The sequence below is a fragment of the Herpailurus yagouaroundi genome, unplaced genomic scaffold (assembly GCF_014898765.1).
Source record: "Herpailurus yagouaroundi ecotype Mexico unplaced genomic scaffold, PumYag 197, whole genome shotgun sequence".
Lineage (NCBI taxonomy): Eukaryota > Metazoa > Chordata > Mammalia > Carnivora > Felidae > Herpailurus > Herpailurus yagouaroundi.
The window spans coordinates 20,014,025-20,029,835 of record NW_024412428.1 but is presented as its reverse complement, the minus strand read 5'-3'; the positions used below and the strand labels follow the sequence as shown (position 1 = coordinate 20,029,835).

At 41.0% G+C, this 15,811-nt stretch overlaps 1 protein-coding gene and 1 long non-coding RNA gene across 4 annotated transcripts in view; both read left to right on the top strand.

Annotated features, from left to right (window-relative positions):
- Positions 1 to 15,811, top strand: part of RNASEH2B (ribonuclease H2 subunit B) — a 56,946-nt gene that overhangs the window by 28,067 nt on the left and 13,068 nt on the right. For all 3 annotated transcript variants that reach the window (XM_040448354.1, XM_040448353.1, XM_040448352.1), the window contains exons 4-5: positions 3,389 to 3,465; positions 7,746 to 7,860. In XM_040448354.1, the coding sequence (XP_040304288.1) occupies positions 3,389 to 3,465; positions 7,746 to 7,860 (192 nt within the window). The remainder of the gene's footprint in view (positions 1 to 3,388; positions 3,466 to 7,745; positions 7,861 to 15,811) is intronic.
- LOC121012928 (uncharacterized) lies at positions 9,049 to 13,232 on the top strand. Its single transcript, XR_005782409.1, has 2 exons — positions 9,049 to 9,324; positions 10,395 to 13,232. It is a non-coding gene; the product is annotated as an uncharacterized LOC121012928 (long non-coding RNA).

The window sequence follows — 15,811 nt, the reverse complement described above, 5'->3', positions numbered from 1 at the left end:
TCGGGAGGCAGTGATTGATCATCTCTCCCTCTGAGCTGGTACCTGCTTTTTTTTTTTTTTTTAATAGACCTTATTTATTTGAGTGGTTTTAGGTGCACAGCAAAGATGTCTGCTTTTCTCATCATTGTCTTCTTTTAAACTTAGCCTTGAAGAAAGAGCTGTTTTTAAGAATAGCCACCAGGATATTAGAAACCTGTTCCTAATTTCTGACTATCATGGATGCCTCCTATAAAATGAGCTTACAGCTTGTTTTCATACGTTTCTCTTCTACTTTTAATAAAATAATCAACTAATATAATATGAAATTACTTTCTTAATTTTTCTTTTACTTGCTATGAAATGGATTCACATATATAATTTAGGGTTAGAATTTCTTGGCTGTATAGATAGGTTGTTCTGCTAGGGAATAAAAGTAAGTACACGTGTTTCTGAAACCAAAATAAGGATTGGAGATAAAGGAATTGTTTATTATTCCATTTGATGAAATACCTCTTCTGGCTTACTCCCATGGGAGAAGGAGTCTTGGATGCTTGGAGGGGGCTGTGACAGAGGAAAGAAAAGTGGGGAATAGGTAGGCTAGTTTGTTTGATTCGCCTTTTTTTCCCTTCAGCCTGGATGGTAGAGTTAGACTCTTACTGCAGAGTTTCCTGTTTCTTATGCTCAGTCTTGTTAGATTCCTTTCCTCTTGCCTTTTCTTCAGAAGTAGGAGGATAGGGTAGGATGTGGATAGGATAGGGTCTGGGGTGGGGAACCACCTTCTGAGCCTTCGATCATTGGAAGTTCCAAGCTGTGAACCCACAGACCATAGAAGGAGCTATGTATGGAGAGAATACTATTGCTTGCCCATGGCCTCATCCTCAAAAGCGTAGGAAATTACATTTTACTGCAGCTTTATAGATAGACTTCTACAGGTTTCGTAATGTTTTGCTGGTTCATGTTCTGTCCATATTTCCCCCAATTCTTGCCTTTTTAGGGGTGGTGGGAGGACCTCTGCTAAAAATGATTTCTAAATATTCCACACACACACACACACACACACACACACACACACACACACCCTATCTTCTTTATTCATTCATCCTTCAGTGGACACTTAGGTTGTTTCCATACCTTGGCTGTTGTAAATGATGCTGCAGTAAACATCAGAGTGCACGTATCTTTTCAAATTAGTGTTTTCATTTTCTTTGAGTAAACACCTAGTAGTGGAATTACTGGGTTATATGGTACTTCTATTTTTACTTTTTTGAAGCATCTCCATAATGTTTTCCACAATGGCTGCACCAATTTGCATTCCTCTCAGTAGTGCACAATGGCTCCTTTTTCTCTGCATCCTTGTCAACACTTGTTATTTCTCGTATTTTTGATTCTAGCCATTCTGACAGGTGTAAGGTGATATCTCATTGTGGTTTTGATTTGCATTTCCCTGATGATGAGTGATGTTGAGCATCTTTTCATGTGTCTGTTGACCATCTGGATGTCTTCTCTGGAAAAATGTCTGTTCAGGTCTTTGCCCATTTTTAAATCAAATTGTTTTTCTGGTGTTGAGTTGTGTAAGTTCTTTATGTATTTTGGATATTAACCCTCAATTGGATGTATCATTTGCAAATATATTTTTCCATTCAGAGATTTCCTTTTTGTTTGGTCGATGGTTTCCTTCACTGTACAAATCTTTTTATTTTGGTGTAGTCCCAGTAGTTTTTTTTTAATGTTTTTATTTATTTTTGAGACAGAGAGAGACAGAGCATGAGCAGGGGAGGGGCAGAGAGAGAGAGGGAGGCACAGAATCCGAAGCAGGCTCCAGGCTCTGAGCTGTCAGCACAGATGATGACATGGGTCTTGAACTCACAGACTCTGAGATCATGACCTGAGCTGAAGTCGGACGATTAACCAACTGAGGCACCCAGGAACCCCCCAATAGTCTATTTTTGCTTTTGTTCCCCTTGACTGAGGAGAAATATTTATATACAATGGAATATTTTTTTAACTTGATTTGTTTGGGGAGAGAGAGCACAAACAAGGGAGAGGCAGAGAGAGAGAGAGAGAGAGAGAGAGAGAGAGAATATCCCAACCAGGCTTCATGCTGTCAGCACAGAGTCCAATGTGGGGCTCGAGCTCACGAACATGAGATCATGACCTGAGCCAAAATCTAGAGTCAGACGCTCAACCAGCTGAGCCATCCAGATGCCCCTATATACAATGGATATTAGTCTGCCGTAAAAAAGAATGGTATCTGGCCATTTGCAACAACATGGATGGACCTAGAGGGCATAATGTTAAATGAAATAAGTCAGAGAAAAATAAATATCATATGATTTCGCTCATGAATGGAATTTAAGAAACAGAACCAACCGACAAATAAAAGAGACCAAAATAACAGACTCTTAAATACAGAATAAAAACTGGTGGTCACCAGAGGGAAGATGGGCTGGGAAGATGGGTGAAATAGATAAAGGGGACTGAGAGGCACACACTTCCAGTTGTAAAATAAAGAAGTCACGGAGATGGAAAGTACAGCATAGGAAATATAATCAGTAAGAGTGCAGTAACGTCATTTGGAGGCAGATGGTGAGCACTGAGTATAACGTATGAGCACTAATGTATAGAATTGTTGAATTATGTTGTACACCTGAAACTGATAACATTGTATGTGAATTATACTTCAGTAAACAACAACAACAAAAAGATGTCTAAAGACAAAAGGAATTTAAAGATCAGTTTCATTGTCTTGGCTGTCCTTTCCACGTACGGATTTGAAGCTTTTTGGAGTAGAATCTCATGGACCGCATTCTGCCTTTTGAAAGAGTCGTGTAGAATCTTGGGCTTGTGGAGGAAAAACTTCTGAATTTGGAGTTTCACATATATTTTTCTTCTTTTTAAAAAAAAAATTTTAATGTTTATTTCTTTCTGAGACAGAGACAGAGCATGAGTGGGGGAGGGCAGAGAGAGGGGGAGACACCGAATCCGAAGCAGAAGACACAGAATCTGAGCTGTCAGCACAGAGCCTGACACAGGGCTCAAACTCACAAACTGTGAGATCCTGACCTGAGCCGAAGTCGGTCGCTCAACCGACTGAGCCACCCAGACGCCCCTCTTCTTTTTTTTTTTAAGATATTTATTTAGTTTTGAGAGAGGGCACGAGCAGGGGAGGGGCAGAGAGAGAATGGGCCAGAGGATCTGAAGCAGGTTCTGTGCTGGCAGCAGAGAGCCCAACGTGGGGCTCGAACTCGTGAGCCATGAAATCATGACCTGAGCCAAAGTCGGTAGCTTAACTGACTGAGCCACCCAGGTATATTTTTCAGTAAATGGTTTCCCCACTGGGATTAAGATGAAATAACTAAGTTGTCTTTCCAAGACATTTAATTCCCTTTGTTCTCTTTTTAATCTATAGGAGGTCTTCTCCACTTTGCCACACCTATAGACCCTCTGTTTCTGCTTCTCCACTACCTCAGAAAGGCTGATAAAGAGGTGAGTTCCCAGTTTGGGATATTAACAGAATGCACTGTTTTGGCTTGATCTTCTCTCTCTCTCCTTTTAATGATCCAAATGTAGATTCCCCACAATTCACATTTGATTCAATTTAATTCAGGTTGGTATAGAACACCTGTATCACATGTGCTGGTATGGACTCGATCACTGACTCAGATCTGAGAAGCAGCACTAATCTCAGACTAGTTTTCCTGTGTCTTCTGAGAATCGCCTAGCCCTCCATGCTATGTACCTTACTTGTTTGACTCAGCCTGACAGTGAAATTTTTATCATTAACTACCCTTTGATACTACTACAAAAATCAACAAGGAGTAGAGGTTTCTGAAAAGTTAGTTGCAGTGTGGAATCTGAAACCCTGTTAATGAACTTCTCATGCTCTGTTCTCATGAAAATCGATTGGCCTGTGTTGCACTGAGAATAGATTTTTTTTTCCCATGTATGACTTTGTAATGTCATGCATTGATCACTTAGAAAATATTGTTTCACTGAATTATGCAGATCTTACAAATGTTGGCACATCTCATTACACACACATAGATTCTCTCTCTCTCTCTCACATTTGTTAGTATTACCACTGGTCTCATCAGAAAATTATTATTATTTATTAGGAAGCTGTCATAGTGGCAGATATAACTTTTCTACAGTTCTTATTTTTGCTTAGAAGTTAAATTTGTATCATTGGTTATAAGCACTGTCAGTCTTTTCCTTGAAGTGACAGGTTCACTTCTTTTATGTTCTATCAAATACCTAAGTCTAAATAGCCATTGTCTGTAACGTTTCCTTTTTTTTCCAGTTAAAAATGGTATCCTACAAAAAATGATTATTTTTGCTGGTGACTCAGTGACGCAAGCACTTTTCCTTGAGGTGATCACTGTGCCTGGGTAGTGGCAGAAGGACTTTAGCATCTGTCTTAACACACAGAGTATTTAAGTTTATTTATTTATTCTGAGTGGGGGCAGAGAGAGAGAGAGAGGGAGAGGGAGAGGGAATCCCCAGCAGGCTCTGCACTGTCAGTGCAAAGCCCGCCATGGGGCTTGAACTCGCGAACAGCGAGATCATGACCTGAGCCCAGATCAAGAGTGGGACACTCAACCAGCTGAGCCACCCAGGCGCCCCTAACACACAGAGTATTTAAAAGATTTGTACTCAGGCTCAAGGTTTAACTAAAAGTAGTTGCTTTTGCTCCTTGATCAAGGATATCCTTAAAGTGAAACTGGCTTTTTAAAAAAAATTTTTTTAACTGCCCTGCATGGCCATGAGGAGTACAGGGACTCCTGGGACAGTTTGTTGGCATGGCCGTGACTGGTGCTAAGGAGCCTGCAGTTTAACCCACCTTTGCACTTGAATCTTCAGTGCAAGTGTCAACACAGTGAAAATGCAGATAGCATCTTAGCATTATTATGCAAATTGTTTTGCGTTTGCGGACCCCCTGAAAGGATGCTAGAGACTCCCAGGGATCTATCAACCACAGTTTGAAAATCTGTGAATTAACAACTTTAAGGAGTAAGTTGTTATTCAAACTGCTCAGAAGAATCTGGATTTTCGTACCCTGGTGTTTACTTACAGTTTAAATGTTTATAGCTCATCTTATTTAGTCCTTAGACCAAATTTCCAAAACTTCCATATTGTAGGTGTGTCAGTTTAATTTGCCGTAAAAACTGAAAGTAATAAAACTGATTTCAAATTTTTCAAGTCCTGCTTTCTCCTGATGCAGCTTAACTTCTTTTGTTCTCCTCCTTTCCTACATCCTCTGTCCTTTAGTGTGGATTAGTGAAGTTGTATTCCTTACTTTATTCACGGTGCTCATTATCATGGAGCCAGTCTATTTAAGGCATGTAAGCAGTGAGGCAAGTAAGTGTTATATCTCTAACAAACAGAAATGGTTCTGGTCACCACCACGAAGGCCCTAGTAGTATTCAGGGGGGAAGCTGAAAACTTCCATTGGCTCCCATTTGCTTTCTAAGATACATTAACCGAGAGAAGGCCGTGAACCAGTACCTGTAATGATGCACATTTAAAGTGCCTCCCCACCATGTTGTAGTGATGTTTCCCTAAGACCATGACTGGGGTGAATTAACTCTCACCTTGGCCATCTGTGAGTCCTGAGTGTGCTGTGGCTGCTTCAGAATGGCACAGAATGAAGCAGAAATCCTGCTCAAAGTGGTGCTTGGCTTTCATTGTAAGCCGTCTTACTTCCTCTTCTGAAATACTTGAAATGCCCTGTAAAATAACTCATGAGACATTTAGGTATTTCCTTCCCTGCATTTTAGACATGGTCTTTTCCTGTTTAGTTAAAAAATATCGGTATGCACTTTTAAAATGTTGACCATGGCGCCTGGGTGGCTCAGTTGGTTGAGCGTCCAACTCTTGATTTCGGCTCAGGTCGTGATATTGCAGTTCATGAGTTCAAGCCCTGCATGGGGCTCCGTGCTAACAGTACAGAGCCTGTTTGGGATTCTCTGTCTCCCTCTCTGTGCACCTCCCCTGCTTGTACTCTCTCTTTCTCTCTCTTTCAAAATAAATAAATAAACTTAAAAGAAATAAAATTAAAATGTTGGCCTAGGTTTTTTTTTTTAAGTTTATTTCTTTCTTTTGGGGAGTGGGGGCAGAAAGATAATTCTAACTAGGCTCTGTGCTGTCAGCACATGGACTATGAGATCAAGACTTGAGCCAAAATCAAGAGTCAGACGCTTAACCGACTGAGCCACCCAGGCACCCCAGACCTAGTCTTTTTTAATCCTGAATTTTAACATCAGGACAATTCTTTTTTCTAGCTGTCCCAACTGTTTTTAACTTTATATTCAAAGCAAGTTGCTATTACATTTCCCTTTGGGGCATGTATGGTAAAGAAAATGAGAATAAAATGTTAGTTAATTATGAAATTATTATATCATAACTGTGTGGCAGTCCATTGTATATAATTAGAATATTTTTTTAAATTGCTAAATATTTAAGGTACTGGTTGATCATGGAATATAGATTAAGGTAGAAGTCTAAGAGAAAGCCACTAACCAGCCTTAGTACCTATAATGATGCACATTTAAAGTGTCTCCCTCCTATGTAGTGGTGATGTTTCCCTATGTCCCCTTAAGACCACGGGCGGGAGGTGCGGAATTAACCCTCACCCTGGCCGTTTGGAAGTCCTGAGTGTGCTGTGGCTGGTTCACAAGGCACAGAATGAAAGTAAAATTAAGTAAGTAAGTGAAAGTAAGACTTGGAAAATCCCTGGATTATTCTTACACTCTGAAGGAAAAAGATAGCATTTAAATTGAGGCACTTCTTGCCACTTGTTGACCTAAGAGAAAGTATGACAAGCTTTCACATGTGCTGCTAAATGAATGAGATTTCATCTCAAAGCCAAAGAAAGCTGCATTTGCAGAAAGAAAGATGATCAGTTTTTCTGTCTTCAAATGGAGTTGTCACTAAAACAGAAAGGCATAGCGAGCTAAAAGTGGGACACGGGCAAAAGAATACATTTTTTATAAAGTCTGGTATCGTTAAGTCAGGGAACTAATCATTTAGACAGACTTCACCCCTCCATGCCCCTGTACAGTTAAGTAAAAATAAACCTGACTGAGAAGAAGAATGTTCTGAATTCCTATGTTCTGCCTTCTGGCCCATTGACTACCAGGCCTTATACACGTATATAGATGAGCCTGATTTAATATGCATGCACCTTCACTGTACTCATCCATCCGGCTATCTTTTCTTTTATTACGGTCTGCATTCGGAAGTACTTCAGACAGCTCCGGCAGGAGTGGATTCATTTTGATAATTTTCTTCTTGCTGTGGGATTTCTTTCTTCAACCTGGAGTAAGGATAGGGAGCGGAGCAGTTTGCTCCGGGCATGATCTGGGCTTATTCCCGAGTGGTGGTCAGGACTCCTGCTCTGTTCACTCAGCTGGTTCTTCTTCATGTTGAATGGGTCGGAACGGCCCCAGGTAATATCTGCCATCTTCACAAGCTTCCGTGGCTTCTCGCATTTTGTTCAGAATTTTGTTCCCCTGTTTTATCCAGTGGCTATGCCTTTGATGTGGGTAGTATGCTGCTTGGAACCCCAGTGCTTTCAAGAGCTTGCTGAAGGGAGCCGAGAGTCGGTGCTGGCACCAGTCCCAGTGTAGGGGTTCCTTAGGTGGAACCAGTGGCTTTGAACTTAGTTTAAAGGTTCAGTTACAAGATGATGTATCTTTTCCTCTTTTTTATGTGTGAGTTTGCCGACTGGAGTGCCTACATTCTGACCGAATAAAGTCTTTTTTCAGGGCAAGTTCCAGCCCCTAGATCAAGTCGTGGTGGATGACATGTTCCCAAATTGCATCTTGTTGCTGAAACTTCCTGAACTTGAGAAGTTACTTCAACATGTGACAGAAGAGAAAGGTATAGTACGTAGCCTTTGAAATGAGGCTTTGGCTGCTGGAAAGGCTGGGCGTCCGTCCCACTGAATGTAATACTTGCTCTAGTTTGGTTATAGGGGAGGCCGACATTCAGACTTGCTTCCCCTTGTCAGTACTGGTCCTCTATTCTACTGGATTGTTCAGCCTGTGAAATTCCAACCACTGGAATACAGTGGCCTGTCTCCTACAGGGCCAGGAATCGTGAAGGTTGGGCTTTGGTCTCAGTTCTTCTTTTAACTAGTCTGTGACTTTAGTTAAGTTTCTTGCTTACTTTCTGCCTTGGATTTCTCACTTGTAAAATTACATAAAATCTATACCTTCACTGAATCAAGAAGTGTTTATTGAGGGCCAACCAAGAAGCATATGTTGAGCACTAGGGTTAGATTCTAAGCTAGTTATAAATAAGACATCATCCTTTCCCTCACTAAGCTTTGAGTCTGCTGGGGACAAATGCAAGTAGGGCAATGACAGCAAGGAGTCACAGAAGTGAACTCTCGGTTTTCTGGGGATGCACAGGACAGATTCATACCCGGGCAGGTAGGGAGTGCAGAAAGTTGGGTATTGTGTTGCTCTCCTGGGGGAAATGACCTCTAAATGGATCCCTGAAGTGCTCTTAGAGCTCTAAGTGGAGCTCAAAGAATAGAAGCATGACAGGGGCATCAATATATGGGAAAGTGTCATGTTTAGGAAGCTCCAAGGGGTTCAGGGTAGCCAGCGTATAGGATGCCTGGGATGCATTTAGGTTGGTAAGGAAGGAATGGGGTAGGATGTAGGGCAAGGGCTCACATGGTGAAGGGTCTTGTATGTGTCTGACTCTACCTCGTGGTAGTGGAGTGTCGGCAGAGTTGGAGCAGGGCAGAGCTATAATGTGGAAAACGTGCTAGAGAAGCCAAGTCCAGGTCCATGGAGGCTGCCGCAGCGGTCTCGGCAGGAATGGTGGTGGCCTGAGCTTAGCGCCTGCAGAAAGTAGCACCGAAAGGGAAAACCGGCCTCATTTAGTGTTGGGTGGTAGTCAAGGAGAAGGAGGAGTCAAGGATGACTGTAGAGTTGTGCCCTGACCCGCAGTGAGGTTGGCGTCCTGGAGACACAGGTGAGAGGAGCAGGCTGAGGGTAAAGAAGAGATGAGTAGCAGATACTCTTCATTTGAATTCTGAGGGGGGGAAGTGAGTTTGAAGGGTTGAGAGTATCCCTCATACATTGTATTTACTACCTAGCAAAGTTGTTCTAAATCACAAAATAAAGCTTTTTGCTCTTAGCTTTATAGCATTGAGATTACTGAATGACCAGGAATGACCAGAATGTGAACATTATTTAAATATTGCAATTAATAGTGTCCGGTATCTACCTTAAAGAGATGTGTCTGGAATTAATAGTGTCTGGAATCTACCTTAAAGAGATGTGCCATGTCCTACAAGTAACTGAGTGCCAAGAGAGTACTGGATATATAGTAAGTGCTCAATAAGTGTTCAAACCGTTAAGGCTGCTAAATTAGAAATTTTAAATTCTTTGCTGATGTTTAAGTACTATATACACCGATACACATGTGTTTTTGAAGGTCCATTGCTAAATTATATTCAAATGGTTTAAGTAGAATGGGGATAATCAGATAACAATAAAAATATCTATCTACCCTATAATGAGAAATTATTATGTATCATTTGTGTGCCTGCTGCTTTACATATGTTATGGTATCCTTACAGTAATTTCCTTTCACTATTATTACAACCTGCATTTTTACAAATGAGGAACAGAGGCTCAAAGAGTTGAAGTTACTGGACTAGAGTCACAGAGGTAGAAGTGGTAGAATCAGGATTTGAACCCGTGTCTGACAGCAACTCTTTCCTTTCCTTCTTGCAACTGCAAAACACTTCCAGAACACTCCATTAGGATTGTCAGTTGGTGTCTCCTGTAAAAATAGAAACATCCAAAAAATCTTGTATACCCCGTCTTAAAAGGCAAAAACAGATAGGAAAGAAGACAGAGAACTTCAATAACTTAAGGAAAAGACGTCTAAGTTTCTCATCCCAACAATGAGCTTTCTTCCGTTCTCAGGTACCCATTCCCCTCTTTTTTAGTGATTGCCTTGGGTACTGGTTGCTTGTTTGAATTTGGTTTACTGTCCATTTATAAGTTAGTGTTTGGTTCTGTTCTGTGTTTTACTGCTAGGATTTTCTTTTTTTTAAACAATTTTTTTTTTCAACGTTTATTTATTTTTGGGACAGAGAGAGACAGAGCATGAACGGGGGAGGGGCAGAGAGAGAGGGAGACACAGAATCGGAAACAGGCTCCAGGCTCCGAGCCATCAGCCCAGAGCCCGACGCGGGGCTCGAACTCACGGACCGCGAGATCGTGACCTGGCTGAAGTCGGACGCTTAACCGACTGCGCCACCCAGGCGCCCCTAGGATTTTCAAAATAAGTAACAAAGAGGACTGCTAGGGAGTGGTCAGGTGATATCCATGAGAAGGAGCAAAGAGAAAGAAGAGAGCTGATTATCTTTAATGTCCTTCTTTCCCCAGGCACTGTGCAGACAGCAAAACCTGAAACACTCACATTCCCCAGCCAGATGTTTTGATATTAGACTCCAGATGCTGTCTCAAAAGTCTATGGCATTAAAGACCTGGTTAAGCCTGCTAGGTTTATGACAACCTCCCCCTGCTCGAGTCGTCCCTGCCGTCCCTGTGTCCCTACCGAGTAAACCCAGCCATGGTTGTTTGCATCCCAAATGATGATGGTGGTGACCTTAGTTAACATCGCCTGCTTTGTTAGTGAAGGAAATGATGTGTCTCTGTTTGCTAGCTCTGGGGCCCAGTATATTTTTTGCCAAAGAAGCTCACATTCAGTGGAGGGATGACAGAGGAAAGGCCTAATAAAGGCTTATGAACTTCATCTTGAGTGTAACACTGTTTCGTATTGCAAGCCAGAGCTGCGCTGGGCTGTCCAATGTGATTAACAGGAAGAGCCAGGAAAACTTACCTGATTAAAATACCCCAAGTACAGTTGCCAAGTTTCTATCCCCAAGAGGCAGGAAAAAAAAGAGACCATATGAGTTTCTCCGTTATGGAAAACATTGAGAAAGTAGATGTGAGAATGTGCTCTAGGCAGTTTGTTCAACAATGCATCAGGGAAATTCAAGATTGTGAGCCGATTACCCAATTGCTGAACATGTTATTTAATTGTGGACTCACTTTTATTCAATCTTTATTTTGTAAACCCAATCTTTCCAGATGTTTGAGACCAGTTTTATCGGCACCAGACACATTAGGGAAAGAAACCTTTCCAGCATGTGCACATATTATCTAACGCACCAGCTCTTGCAAATATTAAATTTAAGACATGAGCAAACATGTTATGGTATTTTTCATAAGTGTGGGTAAATTCATAATTGTCAGCCTTTGTGGATATTTTGAACTCCCTTGCTTATCAAAATTTGATAATTTCAAAATTAAGCAGTAGTTTAGCACTTGATCCTTTTGTAGCATTCTGGGATATCCGAGCTGGATGTTTTTTAGTGACCATCTTGTCCTGGGAATGTTTAATTAGAAACAAATTTATAATTAAAACCTTCCTAGAAAAACTCCTCCAGGCCCAACTAGCTTCATTGGCGAGTTCTGCCATACTTTAAGAAGAAATAATACAGTGGAATAAAAACATACCATTCATAATATTATCAAAGATCATGTAGTTTTAGAAATAAATATAACACAGTATGTGTAAGACCAGTACACTAGATATTATAAAATATTGCTGAGAAATTAAAGAATTAAATAGAGAGATATACCATCTTCATGAATTTGAAGACTCAATATCGTTAAGATGTTCCTTTTCTCCAAATTGATCTATACATTTAATGTAATGCCTATGAGGCTTTTTTTTGATGGGAAGTAGAAATTGATGAGCTGATTCTAGAATTTATATGAATTTGCAAAAACCTGCAATATCCAGAACAATTTTGAAAAAAGAAGAACAAAGTTGTAGAACCTACACAATCTGATGTCAAGACTTACTCTAAAGTTATAATAACCAAAGTGTGGTATTGGTTTAAGAGTAAATATATAGATAATGGAATAGAATAGAGAATGTAGAAGTGGACCCACACTTACATAGTCAATTGAATTTTTGTCAGTGGTGTCAAGATAATGGGAGAAAAGACAGTCTTTCCAACAAATGATCTAGAAAAACTGGATATTCATATAAAAAACAATGTTAACCCTCACCTCACAGTCATACAGAAAAATTAACTCAATATGGATCACTAACTTAAATGAAAAATCAAAATTATTGAACTTCTAAGAGGAAACTTTGTGACCTTGGGGATAGGCGAGGATTTCTTAGGACACAAACCCACTAACCATAAAAATTGTAAATGTAACCATAAATTACATTTCATCAAAATTAATATCTCCTGTTTTCTGAAAGATACCATTAAGAAAAAAGAAAAGAGAAGTCATAGTTGAAAGAAAATGTTTACATGGCACATCTGATAAAAGATATGTATCTCAAATATATAAACTCTTAACGCAGTACTAATATACATATACAGCCTAGTAAAAATGCAGCAAAAAGTTTGAACAGACACTTGGCAAAAGAAGATTTATAAATAGCCCATAGGCACATGAAAAGATGTTCAATATCATTAGTCACCAGGGAAATGTAAACTAAAACCACAAGGAAATGTCATTAGCATTCACCAGAGTGGCGTGAAATAAAAAGAAAAACTATAAATTGAGGAACAACTGGAACTCACCTACCTGGTTGATGGAAGCATAAAATAATATAACTACTTAACAATTTCTTATGACCCAGTAATTCTAATCCTAGAGATTTACCCAAGCCTTACAAAAACATATCTCCATGTAAAAAGACTTGTGCAAGGATGTTCAGAGCAGCTTTTTTGTTTTTATAGCAACTTTTCCAAAATAGCCCCAAACTGGAAAAAATCGAATGCCCTTCGGTTGGTGAGTGCGTAAACAAAATGTAGGATTATCCATACACAGGATACTACTCCATAATACAAAGGAAGGAACTATTACTAGCTGCAACACAATGGGTGAATCTCACAGAAATTATGTGGAGCAAAAGAAGATGATCACAAAAATATACTTACTGTATGATTCCATTTCCATGAAATTCTAGAATCAAGCAAAAACTAAACTCTAATGACGGCAGATCAGTGGTTACCTGAAGTCTGGGTAGGTGTAAAAGCACTGACTACAGAACGGCTCAAGAGAACATTTTGGGGTGACAGTTACATGACCATATGTATACATTTGGCCAAACTCCTCAACTTGTACACTTAAAATGGGTGTATCAACCATATGCACATTATTCCTAAATAAAGGTGATTTTTAAAAAACTAGTTACTGATCCAGCACAAGAAGCTAAGCCTCCTCATTTCTGATACAGTGTGTTTTGTGTTTTGTTTTGTTTTGTTTTGTTTATTCCTACCCCACAGCTCCCACAAGGTAATGCTGGAATCCAGTGATAGAATGTGGGAAACAAGGCAGGAGTGAGTAATGGCTTTGAGATTCAAGCCTGGTTGACCAGGAGGATGGTTTGGGAGGACGCTGAACTGTCTGTCTTTAGATACAGAGCCTCAGCTCAAGCCTTTGGACTTCCTGATTGGGTTTGTTTAGTCTGAAACAAAATGAACTCCCCCCCCCCGACCCCCCTGCAGAGAAAGGTATAGTTAGCCTTGGAGCAGGGGGAAGCAGAGCCAGGAAAGAATCAGAGGAAAAGTCGTCAAAGACAGAAGAACCAAGAGGAAAATTTTTGTAGAACCTAGAACCATGGAGGAGTTTTTCCCACAAAGAACAAGGTCAGAAGTACTGAGAAGGGTGAAGACCTAATTGATCTCAATAAAATGAGTATCAGATCCACAGCTCTGAAGTCATCTGGAGTAGGAATCTGGTGCCTCTGCTTACTAGCTCAGTGACTTTGGACAGTCTAGTTAACTGCACTCTAACCCAGTCTAGGAAGGTAGGGACAAACAGTGGTTTTGACCTGAGATCTATTCTGAACATTCAATGAGAAATGTATATAAAGAACTTACAAAGGCTTGACTGTATATTTGTTTCTGATGCTGTTATCATTAACAAGCTGTCATTTAATCTTTTTTTAAAGTAATATTAAGTATTTGTTACATGCCAGGTGCTGTGCTATTGGCTTTGTGTGGATCATGTCACATAATAGGTGACACCGTGCCCTGGGTGGGTTGGAACCCAGGCAGTATGGCTCAGAGCCTGTGGTCTCCGCTTCTTCTGGTAGAGTATTAAGGAAGGGCCTACAAGGGGCTCAGGGAGTGGGAGAGAGGAACGAAACTGTGGCAGATTGTGGAATGTTCTTGCAGGAAATGCGGAGGTGGAGGCCAGAGAGAAGTGAGCAGCCGAGTCAAGGTGGGATTTCTTAGGAGAGACCTGCACGCTGAGCTTCTCTGGAGATTTGTCTCGGGCAGTGACCAGAGCTTCTTTAGAAGTTTTAACCCATGCAGCAGCATACATTTATTAAGTGATTGCTGTATGCTCTCAGAATGCCCCTTACTCTTGCACATGGGCAGGACACTGTCGCCAGGGAAGTCGAGTCCAGCCTCGCCTGGTTCCACAGCAGACTGTTGCCCCCGGTGGTCCTGGCTCCAGCATGACAGACTTTGCCCCTTGGAATTCTCGGACTCCTGACAGTGCCACTTGCGGCGCTCTCCTTTTCATTACGCCAGTGACACACGCCGAGGGGATGGACGCAAAGGCCCAGCCCGTGCTCCATCATGCCTCCTGTTGCCCACAACGTGAACAACCGCAGGCTGCAATGGGGAGGAAGACTACAGGTGCTGAGGCCAGCCCCTCTCCCATCTAAGCCGTCCCAGGAATGCAAGCAATTTAACAGACTGCAGGAAACGATCCCTCCCTAAGCATTTCCACTTCCCACAATGATTATGGAAGAAAGAGAAATTGTCATTCTGCATGGCTAGCAGCATCACATGGGGCAAGTCTGCATCTGGCCTTAGGATATTGAAGGGTCCCCAAGATAACTCCTGCACTGGGCAGGAGGCTGGGAGTGCAAGCCCCGCCTCTGCTGACTGCACAGAAAGCAAGAAACTCCATGAATGAAGTGTTACCAAGGAACTAACAGCTCAGGTCACAGTATGCAAAGCTGGGTGGATTGTAGGGTGGGGGGGCAGTATAACTTCCAAGAGGGGAACCTTTTATCCCCCATTACGGGCCAAGTCAAGCCTATCATAAATCTAAATTCCCCTGAATAGCTATGGTTAGACTGGTGATGTGTTCAAAGATAGGCATATCTTTTCTTCCTTCTCACTAATCCCACCAGGACAGTACTAAGTAGTTAACAAGATTTTTTTTTTTCCCCTGAATGTTTGCAACACACTTCATATGCATCTCCTTTTAGTTTTTGTTTTCTTTCTTGAGATTTCCATTTTTATTTTAGAAAAGAAGTCTTTCGGGGCGCCTGGGTGGCTCAGTTGGTTAAGCATCTGACTTTGGCTCAGATCGTCATCTCACGGTTTGTGAGTTCGAGCCCCGCGTCAGGCTCTGTGCTGACAGCTCAGAGCCTGGAGCCTGCTTCAGATTCTGTGTCTACCCCTCTCTCTGTTCCTCCCCCTCTGACACTCTGTCTCTGTCTCTCTCTGTCTCTCAAAGATAAATGAACATAAAAAAAATAAACATTAAAAAAATTTTTTTTTAAAAGGAAGAAAAGAAGTCTTTCATTGAAAACACTGAGGTAAGCTTAAACTTATGTCGACAAATGAAGGCTGCTTGGCATGGTTCATTTGCTGAGTTTTAAAAATCACAGATTTTCTACAGATTTGTTGGTAACTTTTTTCCAGTTTTACTGAGAAATAGTTGACACACATCACCTTATAAGTTTAAGATGTACAGCATAATGGCTTGATTTACATATATTATGAAATGATCCCCACAAT